This window comes from Micropterus dolomieu, linkage group LG05, assembly GCF_021292245.1.
Source record: "Micropterus dolomieu isolate WLL.071019.BEF.003 ecotype Adirondacks linkage group LG05, ASM2129224v1, whole genome shotgun sequence".
NCBI classification, from domain to species: domain Eukaryota; kingdom Metazoa; phylum Chordata; class Actinopteri; order Centrarchiformes; family Centrarchidae; genus Micropterus; species Micropterus dolomieu.
In genome coordinates this window covers 13,758,897-13,786,329 of record NC_060154.1, presented here as the reverse complement: position 1 = coordinate 13,786,329, position 27,433 = coordinate 13,758,897, and the positions used below count along the sequence as shown (strand labels likewise).

The following is a 27,433-nucleotide window of genomic DNA, read 5'->3' as shown; positions in this document are numbered from 1 at the left end:
AATTAAGGCTTGCATATCCTAGAAAAATGCACGTAAAGATACATGTCAAAATGTTGCACAAATTGTTCGAAAAAAATATCAAATTATTCTATCATAAACAAAACTGTGTTAAATCAAGTGTCTGGAAGAGACGAGACGTTTGGTATACTGCTGTAACTGTGCCGATAGGCGATGCGAGAAGAAAGACTACTCTGGGAAGTGAAGGGAAATGTTATAAATGCACTCTTGTTTTAAACAGACAAGGATTTTATTTTGATAATAAATATGAGACTATGATTTTCAAGGTAGACATTTTTCACTGCAGCCGCTTTAACCGTAACCCCTCCTCCTCCTGCTGGTGCCCCCTGGTCTCTCGCTCTCTCTCTCTCTCTCTCTCTCTCTCTCTCTCTCTCTCCTTCGCCACTCTCCCGTTATTCCTCCACAGCCTTGTGCTTCATTCCAGTGCACAAGCCGTGCGAAGCAGACGACTCACACAGCACCAAAGCTGATGAATTCGCTCAGGGAATTCGCCGCTGTCTCTTTATAGGAATACCACTTGATCGTGGACGCACGTGAGTGTGCACATGCCTAGCTCGGACTATACTCCATGGTTCTGACACAAGTGCGGCTATCTTTGCCTCTGCTCCCCTGACCACAGAGAAAGTCTTCAGATCTCCTCCAGACGGCTGTTACTTCTTGTTTTTTCATTGACTATCAGCGAAATATTGCTGGAAATATTCTCTGGATGGTGACCACGGACTGGACTACCTGTTTACAGCTGAGACACTCGATGCGAGGGGAGCGGACTGGAAGACTTGCGCCCGGTGCCTTTTCTCTGGTTTAAAAAGGCACGTTGGAGATTGCTGAAAAGGGAGAAGGGCTGCTATATTCACACATTGTACTCCAAGTGTGTTATTTCATCCGAACACTCACCTTTACGTGTTTTGGTGAATGGGGGTAACTCTGGTCCTGGAGGCTTGACACAGCTGGGACTAGGACGGGACTGGGTGCGTGGAGCGTCGGATCACCCAGGATTGTATTCCCTCTTCTCTCTCTCTCTCTCTCTCTCTCTCTCGTGGGTCTATTTACATGTCCGACCTGACCGCTTTATGACAATGGATTACTTTCTGCTTTTATGCAGCCTCTTGCTGCCCGTGGTGTCCGCCGTTGAAGGTAAGACATTTCATCTTCATTTTGGTTCAGTTGCGTTGCAGGATGCCTAAAGCATATTTTCCTCCATACCAAATGAGCCAGCACGCATGCTTCTTAGAGGGTGGGCAACGTAGCGGGTGAGGCTCCTGTATACCCAAAATCTTCGTTTTCTGTCATCTCCAAATCAAAACTAGCGTTTCGTTTTCATAGTGGCCATCTGGCTTTTTTTCAGGCATTACAAATGGCATTATGGGCTTTACGCAGCCAGGCGCTGATCGGTGGAGGTTTCAGTACACAATTGTTATGCGCGTCAAGGGAAGCTCATCCATTTCAGTGATACAATGTGTATTCGTTTTTGTTAGATCAGCTTTTGCCGGCTGCTAGTGCTTTCTTCGTCACTTAAGGGAAATTATCTCCACACTGTATCTCATCGGGGAGTCGCGGCTCCAAACCCCCCACACCCCTCCACACCCCAGACAATTTCTCCAGGACGGCTGCTTGTCCTTTAGGGCTGTATGAATTTGTGGCCTTTTGACATGTGGACTAAGATGAAAAAAATCAGATTATAGTCTGTTTTGATACTCAGCTCACATGGAAAAGCTGTATTATGATTTTTCTCATTTATAAAAGAAGGCTTGGAAACGCAAAATTTAGTAAATTAAATGAAATTAACTGTAATTAATTTATCTCAGTATTCATTTCGTGTTTAGTTTTGTTAATGATTTTTTTTCTTAAAGTGGCATCGACTGATTATTTACACATATATTTTATAACAGCTGCTTCCAATAACAAAGCCATCAGTTTAAGTGTTGATGTTTGCCGTGCATAGAATCAGCGAGAAATTAAGTCCCACTCCTCTGTTATAACTTACCTACATTTTGGAATATCTCACTGTGCTCTGTTTGGGGAAATACAAATAAGGGTATAGTTGAAATAAGGTTGGAAGGGGCCTAAAGCGTGAAACTGTGGACGCTGGAGCGCAGGCAAGGCTCCCGGTTGGCTTGTGATGCCAGTAGGAAAGTAGGACAGTGGGCCACTGGCTCACTAAACGCTTTTCTCTCTCAGCTTGTTCCTCGACCTGTCCACACAACGTCTTAAGAGTTTGTTTAATTCTTAAAACAAGTTAAATACGCCTGTCAAGGCAACTTTTTTTTTACTTTGCTTGACAATTTTAAACTTTACTTTAATGCTTAAACATGAGTCATATACAGTGGATAGGCTTCCTATAAACAGTAGATACACACAGGCGACAGTATAAACATTACGCTAAAGGACACGGTAATTTATCCCGCTCCAATTAAAGTTGTGTGACTTATTAAACATTCACAAAACTAAATAATTCCATCATCAACATCATCATCATCATTTTGCAATCTGGCTCAGTTCACTTGCATTTGATTCAAGTCTACCACTCTACTCACTTTCACACAGTGTCTTGACCCTAATTTCAGAAAACATCCGTAGGCCTGTTACAGTCGGTGCTTCTTGATCTTCAATCACCATTCACACTACTGCTTCCTCTGCCAGGACCAGGGGTAAAGAACACACGGGTATCACGAGTTAAAATAGTGCAAAGCTTATCTGATAAGGTTTGTTGTTTTATTGGTATCACTAAATAACAGGGCGACCAAGTATGATATGATAAGACTCCCAACACAGAAGGGACCTTACATTAGAACCAGCAATCAGACTAAAATGCAGTTTTGATGTTGCTGAATAAAAGTGCTGAATTAATTACTCTATAGGTGGATGGCTGGCATTACACTTTTCTAATACCAGCTCCCCCTGAACAAAATTATTTTGAAATTGTAGTTCTTTATTTTGCTAGGGACCCCCTGGACCTCTCCCAGTGACCCCTGTAGGTCACCGGACCCGAGTAAGGAACCACTGACTTAAAACACATGGCTTGAATGGATGAGTGGATTCTTGTTGTGCAGCAGTCGGGGACTCCAGAGGTAGAGAGAGAGGGAGAGAGAGGGAGAAGGGAATTGAGAGATTGAGGTAGAGACTGAGAAAGAGAGCTTTTCTTGACAATAGTACAGCGAGTCGCACAGGCTTGAAATTGATGAATTTCGTTAGAACAATCTATTCCTTACATAAGTGATACCATAAATTGTACCCGACTGACCTGGCTGGGGGTTTACCAAAGCTTTTAATACAGCCGGATGATTTATAGCCACTGCTGGGACTTCTTTCTGGTATATCTAGGTTTATGGCATTTCAGGGAGAAAGAAACGGCCTGGAGGGGAAGTTACCCCGGCCCCACCGTGCTTCTCTCCGGGTCCCGGGGTCACTCAGCCCGGGTAAAGGCTCTAAATGAATTAATGTTTTCTTTTCCTCTTATTTCTTTTTTCCTTTTCCTCTTATTTCTTTTTTCCGTTTTTTGTTCTCATCCACTCTTTAACGGTTAAACCAAACGTCTTCAATCTTGTAAATTTAATTTGCTTTTAATTATGGGGCTATTACAGGGTTTCGCTCGTTTCTGAGTCCTCAGTGGCTGCAAACATCAATGCTAAACAATAATCTGAATCTTTTCACTTCACTTGATTGAACTAATTGGGTGATTTTACTCGCCTCAAATGTGGCCCATAAAAGTAGGAGCAGTTGTTTTCCTGTCTTAATGATTGTTTTGTTGCTCTGTGCAAAATAATGAAATACCCAGGTCTCTATTTTTTATTCGATAGAATTGCGGGGGGGGGGTTACAGCTTGGATATTGAAACGTGTCTCTTGTCTGAAGTTCACGACTTCTAATTCCACTCAGGTTATTTCCTTTTTTTTTTATTAGATAATAAACTTAATTATGTTTATGTCAAAATGAGAAGCTGATCGTTGCAATGCTGGTGAGGTCAGGCCTTAGTGGGTGTAAGAAAGGCCTTAGCTGTTGAACTTAGGCTTTTATCAGTGTGCTGAGGAGACAAATTGCGTCGATGACAGTCCTGTGTAGCACACAGACGCTGTGGTTAGTCCTCGGTGTAAATTACTTGTGATATAAGGAGGAAGCATGAAGCATGGGGGGGGGGGGGGGAGGAATAAACTAATGACACGCAGGCCAGACCATCGAACAGTGCACCCACGTCAATGCAGTTTATCTGAGTTTGTTGTCTTAATGCATCCCCGTTGTATGACATTCTAGTTGCTGATAGAAGACATATCATTGGTTCTCATCTAGACTCTACCAGCATGTAAGCATTAGATGGAGTTTCAGTTGAACAACTTCCCAGGTTAGGAGCCATAGCTGGACAAAATTGTGTTCATTGAAAACGTTTGGCGAGTATTTATTATTACATTAACCCAGATATACTTTACTTGATGTACTTTATCCAAAGCCCAGCCTTTTGTAAAACAACTTCCAGTTGAACAACGCTCACCTGGAAAAATTTTCTAAGACAACTGGGCTTTTATAGTCGCAGCTCAGGGTTCCCCACTCCCTCTTCATGCTTTTTCCCTATTTACGGAGGTGTATTTTGTGGAGTGATTACGCACAACCAGGGCCTTTGAAGCTCACATGTTTATGTTTTTTTACGTGGGTGAGATCACACCTCCACAGGAGCTTTCCTGTGCCTGTTTGCAGTTGGCACGTTTCTCACCTAACTCTCTCTCTCACGGTCTTTCTATAGCAGAGGAAATCCCATTGTAATCATCATTGTTTTATTATCAATATTACCAGACATTGGAAGTAAGGCAATGGTCAATCATAAATGGCGATGGGATTAAATACCCCACCCCCCGTTTGTGATCATTAGGCATAGAGAAAGACTGTCTTAATTTAAGAGTAGAAATAGGAAACATAATCTGTCTTCTATTTTATTACATACTAAGATATAGGGCGCAGAAGGCATTTTTAATTCGTAAACTCTATTCCCACAAATAAAAGAAACTTGTTTAGGCCTAAATTAAATTTTAGGTGAGATTATTGTATGTGACTTTTACGGGAATACTTGTTAATGCTAAAGTGATTGTGTTTTTTTCCACCACTAATAACTTTCAAAGAAACAGCTTAATTGGCGGCTTGTTTGATATGTGTTCCATTTGACATTAATAAAAAGTACAAAATCAAATTTGGGTCTTGTTATAGGTTTGGGAGGGCTGCGTCTTGGTAAAACTCAGTTGACATTGATGATAAAGGGAGTAATGTGGCCATTTTGTCCGACACGCTTGCTGTCCGAAGGCCTTCATTCACCGGGTGTTATTTATGGGCGCAGCAGTCTGTGTGGCCTGAGCAGGACTCACAGTGAAGTTGCAATGTTAAACTTTACTGCAAGAGCTCCTCTACATATAATTCAAAAGCAAATCACTGAACAAATGTATTTAGAGTCTCAATTGAAGTGACAAAGGGAACTATTAGTGGCTGTATGGCAGCTATCACACAGACCATTCAAGAGCCGAGTGGAAACCCACTAAAGAGGCGTGAAAGCGAATTTGCAAAATAAAAGCAAAGTCATTCTGGCAATTCTACTAATGAATCATTCCCGAGGGCAATGTGGAAGTCAGCAAAATGGTAAAGGACTCCTATCTATCTATCTATCTATCTATCAATCTATCTATTAGTAGGTAGGTTAGTAGTTGTTTTTTTTAAAGAATGCTTATCAAGCAGAAATACTTGTTTTTTCATAATAGTGAATAAGAAACTGTTGGTGGAGATGTAAACAGGCAGTTGCCTAGGCGCGCACACAGAAACACACACAACACAAAGAGTGTTCAAAGTGCCAATTGATGCGGTTTTATTGATCGAGTGATTCAGCGCTGCTCAGCCTTTTAAAACCGCAGAATCAGGTTTGATGCGGGAGACTGCCTAGCTGTCTTCTTGCTAGAAGCAATTAGCAATTCATAAGGATATTTATCAGTGCGTCCTGAATCAATTGGCTGTGTGAAGGATGACTTCGCCTCTTGTGCAATAGCCACGAATGCACATTAGGCACAAAGGCTTTCTACTTTTACAACACTAATAACACTAACTGTTAACAACAACACTAATAATATGAATTATTATTATTATTATTATTATTATTATTATTATTATTATTATTATTATTATTATTATTAATTGTTTTTGTAATATTATCTGTAAGTAATAATTTAGACTTACAGACATTGAAATCAAATTAGGGTAATTTATTTTATTAGCTGGGAAATAATAATAATAATAATAATAATAAAACTATTGTTATTATTATTATTATTATTAGTAGTAGTAGTAGTAGTAGTAGTAGTAGTAGTATTGGTCAACTCAATTTGCATCTTACTATAAAGTCTATAACATTAAGTTATTTTTGCATATCATGTTCATTACATTTTTATGCTGTACTTCCCATTGGTAGTGCATTTGAATTTCCAATACTTGCTCCAGAGTAACAAATTAGCAGCGTAATGCAGATCAATGTCAAAATTCACAGATATACACTTGTTTAAAAGAAGAAACAAACCCATTCAGACATGAAAGAAAACAACAGTACCAGTTCCTCACTTTCAGCACTACCATGGTATATTGACCTCGACAGAGAACCCAGCCAGTCGGTAGGTCATATGTGAGACAGCAGCCATGTTGAACAGATGCATAGTGACTTAGGTTCAGATTGGCGTAAGGCGCTCAGGAAGACATCTCAGGACATTTTGGGAGTTGGGGTGGGATGGTATGGTATAGGGGGAGTTGTGAGGTGGTTTGGTTGGGATGTGGGGCAGATTTGGATCAGAGACCCATAGAGCAGCAGAGTTGACAGACCTTACAGATGCGACTGGCCTGCGGGAGCGCTCATGTGCATGGACTGATGGTTCATGGCTCATATGGCAGTGCGGAAAGATTCACCAAGCTGGAATTTCACATGTAGGCAAGCAACTGCCGTGTCAGGCCTGCTGGGGCCTTCACACACCAGGAAGTGGACAAAGCCATATGACCAGGCCAAAATAATGCAGCAGGGATGAAAATAGAATGATCAGCTTTGATTCTGTGGATTATTTATTGAAGATGAGACAAAATATGACACAGAGGATGGCCTCAAGTCATGTCCATTTTACTGTATGTGTTTAGGGCTTTACAACACAAAGGCCATTTCCAGCTTAGCCTTTGGGGATGACAAAACAGGCTCAGCAGAGGCAGAATATAAAACCAGCAGCAAAATTACACAGAAAAGAGAAATATGAGAGTAAGAATATTATTATTACAATAATACAATTATTTTTATGGTTGTTAGTGTTAGTTTACAGTAACCTCCAAATGTAGTTAAATCCAACCATATTTTTCAGCTGACATAAATATTAAGATATAGATGTCAAAGGCTGTATTTGTATGTGCATAACAACAACCATGCAAAGCCACTAGTGACAAAACACGAAATGGTTTAATTTAGCCATTTATATAACACTGTAAAGTAAATCTAGTTTGTGAAAAATAATTGGGATATGAGGATTGTAATTGCAGTTAAATAAAAATAAGGGGTTTTTATGATATTGAGGTGAATTTATGTTATAATATCCATGTTATGTTAATCCAAGTAAAATTGGAGACCAACAATACTTTAAAAAGCATATAACCAAACCAATGTAGCTGTGTATAGTGTCGTGTTGTAATTGCTTTAAAGTTAAGTATTTGTGTTCACGGAAGTGAGTAGTGTGTTAGCTTCATGAGAGTAGGTTATTCTAAGACTATTTTCTGGACTATTTCCAAAGCTGTACGTGTGCATGCAGTTTGTGTGTATGGCTGTTTTGTGTATGGCATTTGGGTGTGCAGTCCATCTTGGCATCCGACAGTGGGGCCTTGTGGGATGGCAGGTCTTTGACACACACTGTCGAGAGCAAGCAGAGGAGGGCGAATGTGTCTGGGCCTGCCCACTGCACAGACACACTGCTGGTGTCTGCAGTCAGCCGAGCAGAACAATGGTGAGACACACAGACACAGTGAGAGAGAGTGAGGGAGCAATTTTGCCCTCACAGGGAAAGCAAGCTGGGCAGTGCATCTAGGCAGAAGGAGAGTGTATATGTGTGTTTAGGAGGTTACAGGGGTTGGGGAGTGTGTGTGTATTGCTGGGGGTACAGTATTTCACGGTATGTCTGCTCCTCTAACAAGGAGGACTGAATTAAAAATAAAGTCATGTGATGACAGCAGAGAGAAATGGACACACCACCCTTTGTATTAGTCCGTGGCAATAATAGGAACGAAGGTTCAGCTTATTTACTTAAAACCTTTCGCTTAGGTTTCAGACCATTTTCATGCCGCAAAACTTCCTAACCATTTCAGACCAAATAATTATATAACTGTATTCCCTGAATTAGGTGAAAGACAAAAAGTTATTGACAGCCCCTTATTTGTACATTGGTCAAAACTTATTCAGAACCTGTTCGTTTTTGTCATGGAGCCGCAAAGTTTTATAGCATGTGAGCATGCATGTGTTTGTGTCGATGTGTGACGGATGTTTCACTTTGTTCAGCTCACTCAGACAGGGATGTTCCCCTTCTCTGGTCCTTACTGGACTACATTAATGGCTTTCAAAATACTGATGAAATGTCTGACATAATATTAATGGCCATCAGAGTTGGTGTTTTATAGGCCCTGTCGGCACCTGATGTCCATAAAGTGCAGCTGAAATTACCATGTGTCAAAATGTCCAGATTATAAGTGAGTTGGGACCTTCTCTCAGCCCACGTCCGGTGACCCCTATGCAGAGGTCATGATGGCAGTCTGTTTGGGTGAATTTGTTTGGGGCTTACTCCCCAAGGCTAACTTGTTCCTTCTCAACAATAGCTGCCCTAACACAATCAAGCTCCAGGGGTTATCGTTTTCCAGTGGCAAATAAAAATACACTGGAAGAGGATGTGTATATTTAGAGGGACCGACTCAAACAACTGACCAGTTGGAGACTGGGTCAGAGATACACGCTTGGCTTTTTTTGTCATCGGGGCCAGTCTGCACAACAGGGGAATTGTATATAGCTTTTGCATGTAGGAGCCTGTAGGGACATGTGACAACCATTATGTTGCTCGTCACTTGGCGAGCACAGAGGAGGCAGGGATATTCAAAGGAACATAGGGTGGAGTTTGGGGGAGTAGACTTCTTCTAGCAGCAGTTTGATTCACCTAGGGGCCTCCTCCCACCATTTCTTTATGAGCTACAGAATCTTGTAACAAATTTTGCTGATGAAGCAGAAAGAGATCTTTGATATTTGTCTTTAAAAAATAGCCAGTTACATCTGTCTGGAGAGTGGACGCCGCTGTAAAACAGTTTGCCTTGAGGGGCGAGAAAGTCCACATATCCTGGTTTCACTCTTTGCTGGTCTTGTTAACTGCAAGAAGAAAAGACAGATGGGGGGGAATTTCTTTTTTGAGTTTAACCATAGCTGGGTAGTTGATGGTGGGACTTTTTGAGACACAGGACCTTGCTCCAGGGCCTGTTCCCTTCAACACCAGAAAAACAGCTTTGTGTGAACACCGATGTGTGATGATAGGAACGGCTTCAAGAGAAAAGCTGAAGTCATGACTGATGTGATGGGCTCAAATGTATATTGTAATTAACCATAATGCATGTAGGAGAACAAGAGTGTTTGGAAAGTGTATATTTTACTTGGTAAGGGGTCTGTGTGAGTGTGAGTGTTCCCATTGAGTGCAGTGTTGGAGCAGGCCGCTATTACACCTTATTCCACCCCACTTCTCATCCTTGGTGTCAAAAACACTCACCAACTGCACTTCATCTACACTTCAAAAGCCCCGCAGGCAAGAGGAGGGCTCCCCACTTCTATTAAATATTTCTCCCATTCCCTTTTTGTCTTCTTGAGAACAGCGCAGGTTCAACCTGCTGTCTTATCAACAGCGCACCAAATTCACTCTGAACTCCTTAAGCACACTCCCTAGTGCACAGCTCACACACGATGAATCCAGCACATTTCAGTGGCAGCTAGCAACAATCACACGTGACCTTTTGTCAAGACATTTACATAATCCCCATGGTTCCATGCTGCAGCCTCCTGGAGGCACTGTCAGCTGTGGGGAACATTTATTTAACCTCAGCTCAAGTTGAAATGGAGTTTCAGTGACACAGTGACTTTAATGTTTAAGTGAGTGCAATATTTAGAGGGCAATGAAAGGAAGGTCAAACTGGCTATTATTATTAAGGCCAGCAATTCATGGGGGCAATCTAGCAAATGTGGAGGTGTTCCTTTTGGCCTTTTGTGACTCAGATGGCCCTAATACCTGTCCATTTGGTAGGGCTGTAGATGGCAGAGAGCTATAAAGTGATATATGTGTGTGTCTGGGACACAGATACTCTCTTGATGTGTTTTTCCAGGAACAGACAGAGGAAAGGAAGGGAGGCCACCCTGGGTTTGCCATCAGCTTTAGTTAGTTCACAGAGCTGCTGTTCCACTGTTACAATAAAGTCAGTTCTGCAGCAGACTTTCTTCTTTTTGATTGTAAGATGCAATAAATAATACGTTCAATGCAACCTCAACTGTAGATAAAATGTATAATTCACATATATGTAATTTCAAATGTATATTCAGTGTCCATATGGCTGTGTGACATGGCAGTTGTTAACTGTGGATTAAACAGGGATTTGACAACGAGTGCTGTGAAACACTAATTGCAATGAGCCAGATGAAAGCGCCGGACAATGTAGGCCCCCCCCCCGTGCCAAGTCAGGCCATAAACAGCTTACCTTTCCCCTCTCACACCCTATGGAAATCCCTTATGACATCTCAGCTCACACACACATACAACGGTGACAGTTGCTTAATCAAACAGCCATACACACGCATACACGCATTACCTCCGCCCAATACACAAACCAGACAAGCCCCCACGAAATCCTCACGCATGCAACCACGAGCTTTGTGGGGTCAGAGCCCACATCCACTCACTCCTCTGCTAATGGATCAATCAGCTGGTTCCATTCATTTCATTGCTGTCAGAGCATATCGATCAGCCCCTTTCTCCCCTGTCCCAACAGAGCAGCAGGGGAGCTCAGAGATCGAGAGGAGTAGAAGGGGCTTGAAACATCCAGGCAGTTCAAAGACTCCTCATGTCTTATCCGCTTTGGTTCCCCAGAAATATGGCGTTTTGATGGTGTGTAGCAGTGTGTATGCATGTGTGTGAAATGAAAGAGAGAGGAGGAATTAAAAAAAGATCAAGAAGGCAAGACGTCTAGAGTTTATACATGGTATCTGACCTTCCTTTTACCTTTGCGAGACTGGTGTGTTAGCACTGTGGACTCCAACATCGCAGGAAGGCTGGAGATAGCAGGTGGCGGATTTCAGCCAGTTGCAAGCTCATTCACTTCCAGGGATGCCCCTTCTTTGCCATGAAATCTAAACTGCCCCGCCCTACTCTGCAGTGTGAGCCTCTAGTTTGGCTAGGTGAGCAATATGTATGACGGGTCCAACTCTCGCCATGCTGCACCCCTCCATCCCACCAACAGAGTCAAAGTCAGAAAGGTTATCAGTTATTTAAGCACCTCAGAGTTGGAGTTGTGTGTGTGTGTGAGGTCATGCAGAGTGAGAGAGAGAGAGGGAGGGAAGAAGAGAGGGTTTTCGTTTTCAAAAGCCACTTAGTTCTGTTTATTGGCCAGCCACTTCCTTTCAAAAGGTGTTGAGAGAAGCAACTATGCAGGCCAGAGGTTGCAGGGAGCCAAGGTCAATTATGTTGTGGTTCGGGGGAAAGGAGTAGAGGAGGATAGGTAGCAGGCGGAAGAAGAGGAGGAAGGAATGTGAAGAGCTGAGGAACAGAGCAGCAGTAGGTTCTGAGACTGTGAGTTCCCCCCGAGCAGAGAAACTGTAATCTCCTGACTTGGACGCTTTCCACTAACCTATCGTCCACTTTCACACCATGCAGCTTCCTCCCAGATACAGGCTTATGCCTAGGAAGGATGATCAATTGCTCTCCACCAATACCTTTCACCATCTTTTACCCTCAGTCTCTGTTTATTACTCACACATAAACTCACATTGGTCCCAGATGAAAGGTCTAGGCTTTGATGCAGTCTGGAAGGAATCTGTCAGTGTTTTATTTAATGAAACTGACAAGCCAGACAGTGCAGATCAATGGAAACATTGTGTGACGATTTCAAGATGCAATCTCCTATAGTGTCAAAGTGGGTGAGTCAATGGTAGATGGAATGGAATAATTAGAGTTAAACAAAAAGGCAGAGGGAGTGAGTGAGTAAACACAAATCTCATACGAGCTGTGAGTGCAAGCTTATCAATAGCCAAGCATTGTGGTTTTATTGCTTGCTCACAGTTAAATGTCTGAGAAATTCAGAGCCTTGTTACAGTAAACTAGGTTATCAACAGGAACAAAGCATGGTGTCATTTTCAACATTTGGTTTCTTTTTATAGAGCGGCAAAGTTTACTTTTGATTCAAATGGACCAATATATTTTATTAGAAGAAGTCTGAGGCTGTAGAACCGCAGTGGTTGTTTTGCACAAGTTAATCAGGTACCACCAATTTCAAGGTCCCTGTATGTTTTGTGCCAGCCAGACACCCTGGCGCTCTGGCCTGTCAAAGAGGCAGAACTGAAAGATTCAAGGCTTTCCACCGAAAAAGGTGGGCATTAAGCAAAAATCCTCTGCAGACAAAGCCTCCTTTTAGATGCTGTTTACCTTCCTTTTCTTCACCTCCCTGTCACTCTCTTTGGCCTTGTCCCTTTCCCAGCCCTGCTCACAGCCTATGATCTCTCCGCCCCCTCTCTTTAAGTGTCATTCTCATCCTTTCGTCTTTCATCCCATCCTTTTTGTCCATCGTTCTGCCCGCTGCCCCTCTTCAGTTCCCTCTTCTGTGACCACAGCTTATCACAGTTACAGTAGGTCCTAATTGCAGTATTATTTTCCTTTCCCTGTTATCTCACACCCTTGTGATATCAAAATCCCAACAGTGACAGTAAGCAGCTGGGAGACAGATGTTATTTACTTCTCAGAGACCCTTTGTTGTTGCCCACTACTTGATAAGGTCTTGACTGTCAAGATGACTTCCCCTATTGTATATGGAGAGAGGAAAGTCTGCAGTTGAAAGGCATGACAAATGCACACCATCTCCCCTCATTTCACTGACTGAAATTGTTTCCTTACATGACAGGTCTGACATGCAGTTTTCTTTCAACATGTCATTGTCGCCCGCGGCTTTTTTTCGCAAAACATGTTCCTTGCCTGTCAGCTTGGACAATACAGAAGATTAGTGCAGAAGGAATGGCTACAAAAAAGAAAGGCTGGACTGCACTAGTGGGTTGTAATGCAATATGTTGCTTTAGGTGGCAGAGGGTGCCTAAGTGGGAGTCGTGTGAGGTGTCTGGGTTTTAAATACCTCAGCCAAACAGCTTAGAGTGTGAAAACAATCGGCAGAGACATGAAAGTGTAAGCGAGAACACAGACACAGGGGTCAGATAACCCCTGGCCAGATGGGGATGGTCAAGTGAGCAGGGGAGAAAGGTTGTGGGGGGTTGCAATGTTTATGCCACTATGTCAGGAAAGGGATACAAAAGCATTACCTCCTGTGCCACGTTTGGCCTCTGTAAATCCCCACGGGTGCAGATATAAAAGGGTGGTGATGATTAGAGATTCAATTTGGCTTGCCATCAATCAATGCCATGAAGATAGACAGGATCGCTGCCGATAGCCCATCCTTGCAACCAGATTGGGTTTGTGCCTCTTGGGATTCACGCCTTTTTTTCACGCTTTGTTAATTAAGCGACCAAGCTGCCCCTGCACTTACTTATTTATGAATCTTGGCTTCGACTGGTACTGGAGACCACTTGGTCTCCCCTAATTAGTCCCTCACTAATGGCCCTGCTTCCAGACAATCCATATAGTCTCAATCCAGACCGTCGACCCCCATTCTGTCAATGCACACACGGAACCATAACACCCATATGACCTTGACGGTACACAATCCACGTTGTCTGGTGTTGTGTTTCTGTGGTACTGGATAAAGTGCCTCACATGGGATAATGAGGCAACACTTCAAAAAATCAATTTCCATCTCCGTCTGTCTAAGTAATTCCTCACCTGTTCATTAACCCAAGAATAGAGCAGCCCGGATGCGTTGAGCCTTGACAGTCATTAGATATGGAAGAGAACCTGAAGGAACAGAACGAGGGTGGGGGGGGGGGGCCTCATGTTGGTGAAATATTAACACTTTCCCAGAGCAGCAAGGGCTTTACAGATTTAACTTTGTCATGATTTATTGATATGTGTATCTTCCTTTAAACAGGGGCTTGTTTCAAGCATAGGAAAACAACAGATGTATACTGTTGCCTTCATAACACCTTGTCGAGTGAAGTATGCCAGTAGACGTAATTACTATAACCCCAATCTTATAATTACTATAACTACCAATCAGTCCAGCAAACACCCTGCCCAAAAGCCTTTTTCCCTTCCTTTCAATGAAGTCACTGTTCAGGGTCAGTAAGCCCATCCGCTGTGGCCTTGTGTGGTGCGGTTTGAATCCCATAAACACTGGTCCTGAGTCAGATTTACTGGCCAACGGCCCTGGGGATTCATTTGTATTCTACCCAATTTGACTGGTTCAGGGTCAGGGCCGATGACTAATCAAGTCGGTGCTGATCCACACCCTGTGGTTGGAGCATTACCAACCCCACCTAACTCACTTGGACCACCAAGAGGTCTGGCTTGTGTGTATGTGCTTGTGTTGAAGGTAGATGGAACACATATGAGCTTCATGGAAACATACTGATATTTTTAGTGCATCTCATTTCAGTGTCTCCAGTTGGGGAGAAAAACAAACTTGCACCTCTTCGTTGTTTATTCCCTTTGGATTGTGTTGCCACGGGCCACAACAGAACTGAACCCAGCTGAACATTTGTGCTAATGGGTGAGCTTAGGCATAAACACTGGGATTGTTATTTTTTAACTAGCTAAGTTCGCCGGAGGCTGTGTTATAAGGATCACAATAAGGCAGGTGGGTAGGTGGGGGAAACTTCTGGGTGAGTTATGAAAAAGTTAACCATTTCTTCTCTTGGACAACCCTGGTTCAAAACAAGATTCTTCTTCTTTGTGTTTACTTGAATTTACACATATATGTCCATTTTCACATGTATGTTTGAAAAGGCAAAAACAGTAGTAAAAAATTGTTTCTCCCCTGATTGTAGTTCCTTTCATAAGTACCTTCAACCCAGAACATTGTTGTCCCTTCTCTAGTCTTTTTTTTCCACTACTAAGCACACATCAGCCCCTCTTGTAGTCAAATTATTCAGATAATATTAATTCAAAACAGAGTGGGCTGTCAAAACAGCAATGGATAATGTTTTAAATGAATATTGACTATAACGTGACCTTTTTAACCGATGACCCCTGCAAGTCTATGAACAAATCAGAATACTCATGCACACGTGAACACGCAGCTGCTGGTGTTTGCCGGTGATAGCATGGCACCTCTATAATACTTTTGTGATCCTGTTGAAATTCCCGGATGACCTTCTGTATCCCTGCTCAGATTTACATCCATTCAAGATGAAAATCCATGTTTTAGGTACAGAAAAATATGTATATGTGTATGTATATGCCCAAACATGCACACTATGTGTCAGCACATAAATCAATATGCGCCCGGCATCCTTGTGGCTACAGTGGCTACTTTGTGTGTGTGTGTGTGTGTGTGTGTGCAGGTAGTGGTGCTGTGGGGGTAATTGGTGACACCCTCTACTCCAAACTGCCAGCTTTAGTTACACAACAATTAAGGCTGAATAATACATTAGCCAAGGTAGGCCATATTCCCCCTACATATCGCAAGAGAAAGACAGAGGGATGGAAAGGTAGACAGATGACAAAATGAAAAATATCCACACTATATATCTTCTATAGAGATAAAAACAAGCTAGAAAAAAAAAGATATTTAACCCAGAACTGTTCCCTCCCTAATCTCATTTGTCATCTACATCATTCAGCCAAACCGTCAAACTTCAACCTACCTAACTTCTTGTTTAGATAGTGTCCCTCTCTTACTCCCTTGTCCTGATGTACTACCAGCTTTTTTTGTTTAGATTTATACTGCTGTTTAGGTGCTTTAAGGGCAACAGGACACCTTCAGATGAAAGAGGAATCGAGGCATAAACTCTAGGCCAGCCAGCTGGCTAGGGTTTAGCAGACCTGCTGGAGTGTGTGAGGGTCCTTGGGCATAGATCGCTGATGCAAGTGGCTCTGTAATCATGGTGCGATTATTTAGACATCCATCTTACTCGGACAATGACAGGTTGAGTTTCTGTTTGTGTATGTGTGTGTTAGAGAAAGACGGAAAGCAAATTTTGTCTGTGTCTATGTCTTTCTGTGTTGTGTGTATGTATGTGTGTGTGTGTGTGTGTGTGTGTGTGTGTGTGTGTGTGTGTGTGTGTGAAGCATTGCATTTTGGGACTTGTGTCCTTGCCAGTCTGGCTGTTTCTGTGCATGTGTGTATGCATATACAGTATGTGTCCAAGTGTGTTACTAACCACTGCACAAATTATTCTGTCTTTCGCTGTTGTTGCTGTCTGGGGTCCTCTGTGTGTCATGCCAATGCACAGAGGTCTTTACGTAATTGAAGTGAGCCCCTGAAAGCCCCCCGCCATATGGACCCCAGCAGCTTTGGAAGTCTGTCCATCCATCAATTTCTTTTAATTGCCCAGAGCCAGGATTCTGTGCTGTTACTATCTATCGAGTGGTTTCTCCATAGGTTAAATACATTAATATGTAATAAGGTTTGGGACCATACCAATCCCTGACCATGAGATTGACCAGAAAATTCTGAGTTGGACTGAGAACAGGTAGCTCATTATTGTCATCTCCATTTGATTTACATCCTCTTTTCCTCCACTTTCTTTTTTATATTAAAGTGTTATATAAAGAATAAAATATTTATCAAAGCTACTACCAAATTTCCCATAGAAACAAGGTGCTGCTACTTCCACCTCCTTTTTTGTTTTTAAGACTAAAGATATATGACCCCAAAACACCCATCATTGTACTGAGATCATGTTGTTGAAATTGTGGAACTAGAATAATGTTTTGCATTGTTTGCAATATAAAAGTCAATATTGTTTTGTGTCATAAAGTTAATCCCCCTGTGTACTTTAAAGTTATACAGCCAGTCTCCTGGAATCTGTGGCACAAAATATGAAGTGCATTTTAGATAGATAGAGGTTGTCAATCTTCACAGTAATGATTTTGTTTTTTTATGGTAATTATACTAATGTTTTAAAATAAACATGGTAATAATTTATTGAAGCAATACAAAAACCAGAAACGTCTTCTCCTCTCCTATTTTTTCTTTTATATTGCAACAAACCTCTAGAGTCACATGAAATTTTTGTTGCGTCTGTAGCTGTAGCTGATGTTTGCATTTTATCATATCATCTTGCAATGTTGGCTGTCTAGAAACCAGAGCTTGTTGCTACACTTACAAGAAGCCACTTTCCAGGACTGTAAGCTAAATGGCTAAAATGTAAATATAAAGTACATGAAAGGTCTAGTAGATATTAGCATTGACATGGCCATGTTTTAAGCCTTTTCTGGATGCTCTCGCTATGCCTGTCTCCTGGCTGGTTCATTACTTGTGCTTTTAGCTGCTAAAGAGGCAAAGTCCATTTGCACAGAGGAGGTCTAACAAGTCGAGTTATTACAGCAGCCAAGTGTGAGATTAATTAACTCAGTGGCGATTAAGAATGCAGGTCCGACGAGAATCTCGGTGGAAGCAAGGGGAGGAAAGGGAGAGAGAGAGAGAGAGAGAGAGAGACAGATAGTGTGAGAGAGAGCCTCCACTCCAAAACAGATCAATGTGATTAATCTCACCCAGCCATTTGTGGGTATGTGGCATGTGAAAAAAAAATAGCCATAAATAATAATGATCTCTCCTCTGCACCTCTTACTCTAATTTAATGAAGCCAAATAACAAATAAACACATTTATCTGCCACCACCAGCTTCAGAAATGAAATAAAAGCCTGGTCCCTAAAATAAATATATAAACCCTTTTCAGTAATCAATCCACAGCTGTTTGTCATTATAGACAATTAACCGTTGTTACACAGTACAAAGAAGAATGAAAAAACAGCAGACAGAAATTAGGTTGTATCCAGCTATCTCGTGCAAGAGAGCAATGTTGCCAAGGTTTTGCGGGGTGAAAAATTGAACCACTTCACTCCAAAGCTCCAAAGTTGGTTAGCTAGTTATAGCCAGCAAACACACACCTAGGGATGAGGAAATGATAGAGAAGAATGGGAGTGGTAGCTGTTTGTGTTAAGGAGACACTCTCATAAAGGCAGGAACAAAATAGAAAGAGAAAGGACGGAAGGAAGGATTTGTGAGGGAAAGAGAAAGGACAAAACCAGCCGACCTGCCTGGTTTACCTTGCCCAGTGTTTTATATAAACACTGTACATGAGTGCATCAGGGCCATTTTTCCTGTTCCCGTTTGTAGTTGCAAAGTTGCATGCTACATTAAGATTTTAACTATTTTACATAAAGCGTCACTCCCCAACTTCTTTGTAATTGAGTGTACAGAGAAAGAGATATCTCTGCTTTTATGTGGTCTTTGTGTTGTGGATTTGCGTGGCTGTAACAGAAAGGGTGTGTGGGTGTATGAGACTGTCTCAGTCACACAGGCCCGCAGAGCCCTGACCTGGCAGGTTGCATTCCTGACTTCAACTGCCCTAACCTCCCTTTTGTTCTCTGTGTCTTTGACCTGAATGGATAATGACTGGGCAAGCAGGTAAACTGTAACAAGGCCTCTGCCGATTTAACGAGCCGCTGTGAGAAGCAACAGCCTGCCTGCAGGGTTTGCATGTCACCTGGTCCTTCTTATCCTTCCTTTTGAAAAGCGAGGACAGGGGAGTGGGGTGTGATGATGTGTATGTGTGGTGGCGGAGGTACAGTATAATTACTCATCTACTAAAATTCCCCATCTGCCACTTTTTCTCCCTTTCTTTTTTCCCACCCTTCTATTTTTTTCTTCCTTATAGGTAAACGAGGGCATACCTGGGAAATTAACATGACTGGCGGTGATAATTGACTTGATAATTACCCTGCAACATCTTCATAAATCATCAGCGGTTGCTCGGTGAGCCAAAAGACGGCTTTAAATATGTCTAGCTGGAGTCCGCACTAATAGGGTAGTCCCCAGCTCCTATTTTGGTTTTGTTTTTTGTTTATCCTGTCTGTGCAAGTTTCCGAGGAGAAGCAGAAAAGAAACAAGCCAACTTCAAAGGCTTTTGGTCTCTACCACCGCAGTATTTTTTAAACTGTTTTAAAGTAATTGGAAGCCACTGGCATGCGGAAAATGTGAACCGCATTGGGGCTTTGCTCCTCACTGCAGACGGACAGGCAGCTGTTCCGGGTGTAACAGGAAGTAGCTAAATTTAATAAGATTCAGCATGATCATTACATGCTGCACTGGAAGTGCATTGTAAGTTGATCTGATATGTTGGCAGATGACTGTATTAGGAGAGACTGTATTAAGAGAAACAATGGTAGAGGGACAGAGAGAGAGAGAGAGCAAAAGAGCGAGAAAGAGACAGAGGGCATGTGTTTGTGAGAGAGACTCAGTGGCTATTGAAACAGAATGGCAAAGCTGGGTGCTAAGCCCTTTTCTTGTGGTACTCAGCCATTCAAAAAGCCACGGCTTTTATTCAATGCCCGGTTCCAGCTCTTTCTAGGCTACACCCCCAGTGAACAAACAGGATTTGTGTGTGTGTGTGTGTGTGTGTGTGTGTGTGTGTGTGTGTGTATGAGTCTTAATAATATGTCTCATTTTCTAATTGTATGTGTGTTGGTGTTATTATTGTTAAAATAATGTATTATGCATAATGTGTATGCATTAGCATTATGTAAGTGTACAGTATGGGTTTGTGTTCCCATGTGATTGAGTTCTGTTTGTTGAGTCAGCCCATGCTGACACACAAAACTGCCTGAAACCTGCTATTAGAGCAGTGAGGTAACCGCTCACACAGAATCTGACTGCACAGGCAGCACAATAGCCCACCTCCTATTGAACAAAACTGTGTGTATGTGTGTGTGTGTATTTGTTAATGTTTAATGCTTCTAGTGCCTCTGAGACACTCAGATAATCACCAGCTTCCACCCATACAACCAAACACCCATCCATTCACACAGGTGAGTGTGCATGCACACACTAACACCATTCTCGGCACCAATGAAATGTTTCTATTGAAATTCACACATAGCTCCCCAAGGACAAGTTGCTGCGATCACATTTTCATATGTTTGGTCCCAGAATCTGTGCTGCTATCTTCTACACAGTCACAGTGTTGTGAATGGACACCCTGGTTGGCGCAGGGGACAGGGCAGTGGAGCAGAGGAAGGCAGGAGGGGACAAAAGTAGGAAGAAAAGGACTTGAGAGGAGAACAGCAGAGAAAAGAACAGCAGTGAAGTAGACGATGGCTCCCTGAGCTGCAGTAAGGCAATGAGCAAAAAAAGTTCCCATCAGGCTGCATGTAAAACACAGACACTTCAGGCAGACACACAAACATACACATGACATCGTAGACGTCTACACACACACACACATACGGTCTCTGAAGGCCATTGCATGTCAGCATGCCAAAAACACAGTGGCAATAAAAGAAGTGCAGGGGCTGTGGGGAATACAAGAGAGCATGTACCAGCTCTCCATCTTCTCCTCTCCTTCCTTTTCTCTCCCGTGTTCACCCCCATCTCCCTTTGTTACCGTGCTGCCCCCCCTTGCCTTTCATTCCCATCTCTTTCTCTGCTTTGCTCTCCCTCTCTCTTTGAGAATCTCTTCTTTTCTCTTTCACTCCCATCTCTTGCTCCCCCTTCCCTCCCCCTGTCATTCCTTGTCTCTTCCCCTTTTCCTCTCTTTCTCTTTCTTCTTTTACTGAAATCTATGGAGACTTACAAGCAAAGCCGGTCTAAATGAGTGTGCCCTGAATTACTTTTTTTAAGTCACAAGCAACCACACCCAAAGCTGGGAATCTCTCTCCCTCTCTCTTACTTTTCTCCTCGCTCGCCTCTCCCTTGCTTATCTCAACAAATAAACCCATATTCAATAGCTATCTCCTTTGTGCTGTAGCTGTGTCGTGCTGGGAAGTAATGCATTGAAAATGTGGGTCATTTGGCACATATTCGTCTATTTTCACATTGTTCAATCCTCATTCATTGTTTTTGTATCTGGCGTGCATGTCCTACTGCAGTCAGTTTTTCTACATGCTCGGTTTTGGAGTGACTTACAATCATTGAGCAAATAGAGGTTAATTTCCCTTCTTAAGTGCATTTGAACACACTGACTTTGGGGATCAGACCTATGATGTTTTAGTTACAGTGAGGTTTCTATAACTGCAAGGCCACTCTCCAAAGAAGTCTTTGCTTTCACAACAGGACACAAGGAATCTGTAGAAATTTGGCTAAGGGGGGTCGATGAAGGTATGCTTAAGGGCAGATTGTTGGCTGCCAAAACCTCACTGGCAGACTGGATATGCTAACTGTGAATTGGATGAGGTTAGTGAGTCATGACACTCACCTGTCACATTGTTAGCTTGCAGCACTACTACCCAAAATCCCTTCGAGAGGCAGAGGTGCCAGTTTCTGCTCACAGACAGGCACATACGCACAGACCAACATCATGCTGGGATGCTATCTTCCTTGCAAAAAGATAGATGGATAGCTAAATGATGTTTGCCTCTCACACATGCATGCCTCCCTTTGATTCATTTAAATAAGATTGTTGAGTAAGAATTAAGCTTATTTCATTACATCTTTCCCTCTTCTTGTTTGACCTTTGAGGCACTTCATATTTACTAGCATCTGTGCATGATTCTTATCAGGTTTGCAAGGACCGTTTTTTCATTAGCAATATCCACTGAGGAGTCATCAGAGTAGTCCGCAGGTTTGGCCAGACAAAGCAGCAATTCAAAGAATATCTGCACGGCTTTATCTCACTGAGTAAATTAGTCCACCACCCCCGTTTTATGCCTCTCTCTTTGTGGATGAACATATAATGAGGCAATTGTTGAATATCAGTAACAAGCTTTAAGTAAATGCCAAAGCACATGGAATATGAGGGGGATACATAAAAAGACACGTATCAGTTTTAGAAGATGTGAAAGAATATTTTTTTATGCTAAACTGTGGTTGCATTAAAGTAAGGAATATTTTTGGGAATTGAAGTAATGATCTTTTTCCCCATCTACTGTTATTTAGCAGATTGTTTCAGGTCAAGAGAATGTTAATTTTTTTGAAAAATAATGTCCTTTTTTAGGGCTTGCATACAGTAAATTGTCTGATAAACACAGACTGCTGTTCTTTCCGCTCTTTCTACTGTGGTGCCCTCAAGCAAGGCTTTGAATTTTGCATACAAAGGGAGTATTGCCTGAACAAAAGAGAGAGTGCATTTTTTACAGTGTATGATATAAATAGGTATGGTTGAAAGCTAGGTAATGGTGAGGCTGACATTAGGAGGCGTGTTCCCTGCTTGGTATGTGTCAAAGAAGTATTTTTATAGAAGTTAGAACTGTGCACCTATGGCATTCATGTGTGGTGTATTTGTATGCCTTTCGTCTGCGTGGCAGACGAGTAAATCAATCAGAGTTAGCTGCGGAAGCAGTTACACTATATTGTTTTTTAAAATCTGAATCATATCCCAGGTATTGCTACCCCCCGGGGAGCGTGAGGTGAAACTAAAATCAACAGCTGTGATGGCACATCAAACCCAAAAGCACACACAAATAGACAGCGAAATTACTCTGTCTCACTTCCTTTCTCACTCTGACTAATACAAACATACACACGCGTGCAAATACCCACAAAACTCGACAAGGAGATCCATATTTCCATATGCAGATCCTTGGGGCAAAAGCGAACCTGCTCCTCGCATGCTTGTTTGCATTTTTCAGTCGAAGTTGGCTGAGTCATTTGCTAGGAAATCAGATGATGGCATCTAGGCGTCTCACACAGAGGCATACACTGCACAAGTCACCCCGTGCCTGGATTCAGCAATCTAATTCATGACAAGAGTGTTATACATAAACAGTGTTTACTGTCAGCATACAACATTGGATTTTATTGCTGAAAAAAAAAATCTAATCCCAGACTGAATTATGAAATGTTGTAAAACATAGAGAGAATTTCCAGGAAAGTTTGTAAGTGAAAAAATCACTTAATTTATGATAAAGGTTGAGGCAATAGTTTCCATGTTAGGTGATGTAAACATCCCGTGTCCCCACAGTAATATGGTTCCGTGCCCATTTCCTGGAGGTGGTTAAACACAGACAGACTTGATGCCCTTAACGTAATCATTTGCAAATGAGGAACATGCCTTTCCAAAATGAAATGTAAGGGGTAAATGTGACACCACACCTTATAAAATCATTGTTATAACTAAACTAAAAAGGAATTTGTAGTTTTCAGCGCAAATATCCTCATTTACTGTAAATGTAGGATGTATATTACCATTTCAGATGATGCCAGGATCAAATATGTGGAGTCATGACTGGTTTCCAATTAGAGGTGAGTAAAAGCACCGGCAGCCTTAATTAGACTTCATATGACAAGGCCAAACATCTCAGTGCTGTAAATCAGGGGATAGGATGACTCCCTCAGAGGAATATTTTAATGGTGAATGAAACCCAGTAAACTTCACGTCACACAGGAAAGCATGACAAAACAAAACAGTGTTGGTTAGATCTTCTCAGACAAAGGCAGAGAAATGTTATTATGTCACCATGGTCAGCATCAGCAGTTTTGTGGAAGCAGCACATGCAAGTAAAGAGAGCTGTCTATCTATTGAGTAAAGGGGCAGGGAGAGACATAAAGATAAATGGGCAATGTTATGGACAGTGAACAAAAGCTTTAACATTCCCTTCTGAGAGCAAAATGTTAAGTGCAGCTTTCATGGTAGGGGAAATGAAGCAGTAACTAAAAGGTTGCAGGTTCAAAGCTAGCTCAAGCATTTAGCTGAAAACACAATCTCAGTCAGCTATAAGCTAAACTGCATGTCTTGGGCAATCTGCTGTACTGTTATTATATCAGTGTTTTAATTTGAACAACAACAACAAATGCTGATAAATCTAGCTACATTAACACGAGCAAAGATGGCACTCACACTATTGAGGATCCCCACTGAACCTTTCCTTAATTGGAGTTTGAAGGTAATCTAAAGTGCTTATGTCAGAGAGCAAGTAGCCAATAAAACAAGTGGTAATGGCTCACCCCCAACTGTGAAAATGTGTGGTTGTGTGTCTATGTGTTATGTTGTCAGTACTGTTGATGAAGGGGCTGTGACTTATTCAATAGCAACCAAACACAGAGCCATTCAGTGAACCCACGGGACAATGCAGACAGCTGTGAATGTGGGATCTCGGGAAGGGTGAGGGGTCGGGTGGTTAACTGGGAAGTTGGGAAAGAGAAAGGAGAGAATGTGCACATTCACTCACGCACATATTCACACATACTCAGAATAAGAAAGCAGAGAAAATAAGTTTGGCAGAAAGTTTAGTTTGTGAGTGTTCGTCTTTTAGCATTTCTATTAAAGACAAAAAATGTAGCTATCAACAGTGACACACTGAAATAAATTTCAATTCCTAAGTGGCCAACATTAGAGCGACTAAACCTAAGAGGTACAAGGGTAAAAGCCCAGTTTGAACCACTTACATTTATGCATACATCAATGACTTAAACAGGCACACATATGATTACTCATAATCATATTAGCCAGGCGCCATCTTCTAAAGACATGCACACATATGTACATACACACATGCTGACTCACATGTATTCACACACACACAGAGGCACACCTGGTTTTGTAGACAGCTGCCCTTAGGGCTACCTGTTCGTCAGATCCTCTGTGCTTTGTAATTAGGAGAGTTAGTGAGAGAAGGGGATAGGGAGGGGGAGAGAGAGAACGAAAAAATGGAGCAAAGACAAAGGCCCGTTCCGTCAGCAACACAGGAACTAGACTAGACCTAGAAATAGGCAACACACTCCTTGGTTTCAGCAGACACACACAAGCGCTCACACATATACTTTTATATATAATTTCAAAAAAGCTGTTGCACTAGCTCACAATGTCCTCCATTTCAACTGCTCACCATCTCGCCTCTGACAGAAAAGAACATCCTTGTGTTTTTGTTTCCCAGCATCATCGTGTAAGAGCTGCTTGTCGGAAATTGTCTCTGCAGACACGATGGGCCAACCAGACAGAAGGAAAAAACAGAAACGGCACGCTTTTACAACCGCCAATAGTATTCAGCCCCAAGGTATCTTTTGATGAGGGAAAAAATAATTGAGGACAGGGGCCCAGTGACAAATGCAGAGGGCAAAGACTTGTGTTCATTAGACTTCCCCATAGGGAGAGATGATACAACAGTTTGACTAAGCGAGAGGGAAAGAGTCTGGAGAAAAAAAAATAGGAGACCAGGAGAGAGACAGGGGGAAAGAGAGCTTATTTCCTCGGCATCGACGGCGTAACCCTGTTAGCAGACACACAGGACAAACCTCTTGTGTGACAGCCATTGTGGGATGACTGACAGAGAGTGGTAGCAGGATGAAGAATGTGTGTGTGTATGTGTGTGTGCTGATGGGGAGGGGGTGGTTTTGTCATGGGAGGCCAGTCCGTTCAGGAATTCCACAGAGGAATCACCTCCTTGGCCTGTCCATGTCGCAGCAACCAATTACCGTGACTGTGTGTCACATTAGTGTGAGTGTGTGTGTGTATGTGTGTGGGTGCTGAAGGGGAGGTCTCGCCATAAAATGGAGGGGACTTCTCCTAATCATCGCACTCTGGCCCTGCACAAAAGTAAAAAGGCTGCCTGGACAATTTGAATTTCAATAGCATCTCTACTCCTGCTCTGTTTTTCTGAATTTCTCTTCCTCTTTCCCTGCCTTTACTTCCTGTTAGATGACAAAAGCAGAGCCAACAAAGATAGCACACAAAGCAATCAGGCTAATAGCGCTAATAAGTTGAGCGTGGGGTCCTCACTCCCAATGTTGACACATTTCACTGTTTCTGTGGCGAAACACAGGCTCAAGTGTTTGGCAACCAGACAGCATAGTATTTTAATGGAGTGTCTACCCCATGCCAGGTTGCCATGTGCTTGGTCTGTTTGACTGTAGGAGAATACAACAAAAGCAACTCAGAGAAGAGGTGGGGAGAAGATAATTAACTAGTGGCGAAGCCTGAAGGGAAAGATTTCGGGGAAGTAGTCATTAGGGGGTTAGAAGTTTTTTCTTCATTACTTTTCCTGGCTGAAAACAAAATCCTGTTGTCATCATGTTTCATTAATACAGCAGTTAATGCTAGCATGGGGGGGAAGCCATTTTGTTTTCCACTTATAGCAGGAAAACAAGCTAACAGGAAGCTATTACATCAGTAAAACGCTTTTGTTTAACATTAGAAAGATAGCTCTTTTTCCAAGGTTGTTGAGCCATATCTTTGAACTCACTCGAGGCTCGGTTAAGTTATCTTTCAGTTGTCATCTGACGGGGTCACGCTGACAAAGACGAGCATGCAAAACAGCTCAAAGTAGTCGCAGCAAGATCCAAACTAAATCCCTCACCTGTCTGCTCTTTGCAACCTGGGGACTTTGCCCTGTGAAACGACTGCACATTCCTCTCTCTCAATAATAGCCTTTCTTCCCCTTTCCTCCTTCCCTCCCTCTCTTTTTTCTTTCTTTTAAGAAGTCTGCTTGTTTGAACAAAGAAATATTTTAAGAGGCTTCTAACTCTGGGTGCTGTGTGTGTGCATGTTAGTGTGTGTTGGATGCGGCCATAGGGACAAATGCTTCAGTGCCCTCCCCTGTTATTAGGCCTGCCCTGTCATTACGGGATTAGAGTGTAGGGGTTGGTTTAGCGTGTGTGCATGCATGTGTGTGTATATGTGCGTGCGCACATGTATTTGCCTGCATTGCATCTCTCAAGCCTGTTTGTATTTCTGCAATTTTTCTCACACAGTCAGAGTTTGTAGAGAAAACAAATGTTACTGCTATTGTCCCACATGTTTGTTATGCTAATCCCAGGTGCATTTGACCTATATCATAAATAACACTTTACTAAAGCAGTCCTCAGGTTACTCAAACAGCAACATGCTAATTGAATAGTTTTCGTAAGCAGTGGGAGGTTGAAATTCCCCTGTACACCGAGCGTCACATCCATCACAGCACAGCGTGAAAACACAAGCACAGAAATAGAGATCGGCAAGAAAACGAGGAGAGAAGAGAAAGAGGAAAAAGACAAACGAAAAGAGGTCAAATCTACCTCTTCCCAGTGGAGGGTAAAGAGAGAAATTGAGTGATAAAAAGGGGAAAGAAAAAGAGATGGAGAAAGGAAACAACAGGGAATTATATACATCATTTCACAGGGATGATGAGAA

At 42.3% G+C, this 27,433-nt stretch overlaps 1 protein-coding gene across 2 annotated transcripts in view; it reads left to right on the top strand.

Annotated features, from left to right (window-relative positions):
• Window positions 1-513: 513 nt before the first annotated feature.
• The window catches only part of LOC123971063 (ephrin type-B receptor 3-like), a 59,455-nt gene continuing 32,535 nt past the window's right edge, over window positions 514-27,433 (top strand). For both annotated transcript variants that reach the window (XM_046049623.1, XM_046049622.1), the window contains exon 1: window positions 514-1,152. In XM_046049623.1, coding sequence (XP_045905579.1) covers window positions 1,089-1,152 — 64 coding nt within the window. In that variant the 5' untranslated portion in view covers window positions 514-1,088. The remainder of the gene's footprint in view (window positions 1,153-27,433) is intronic.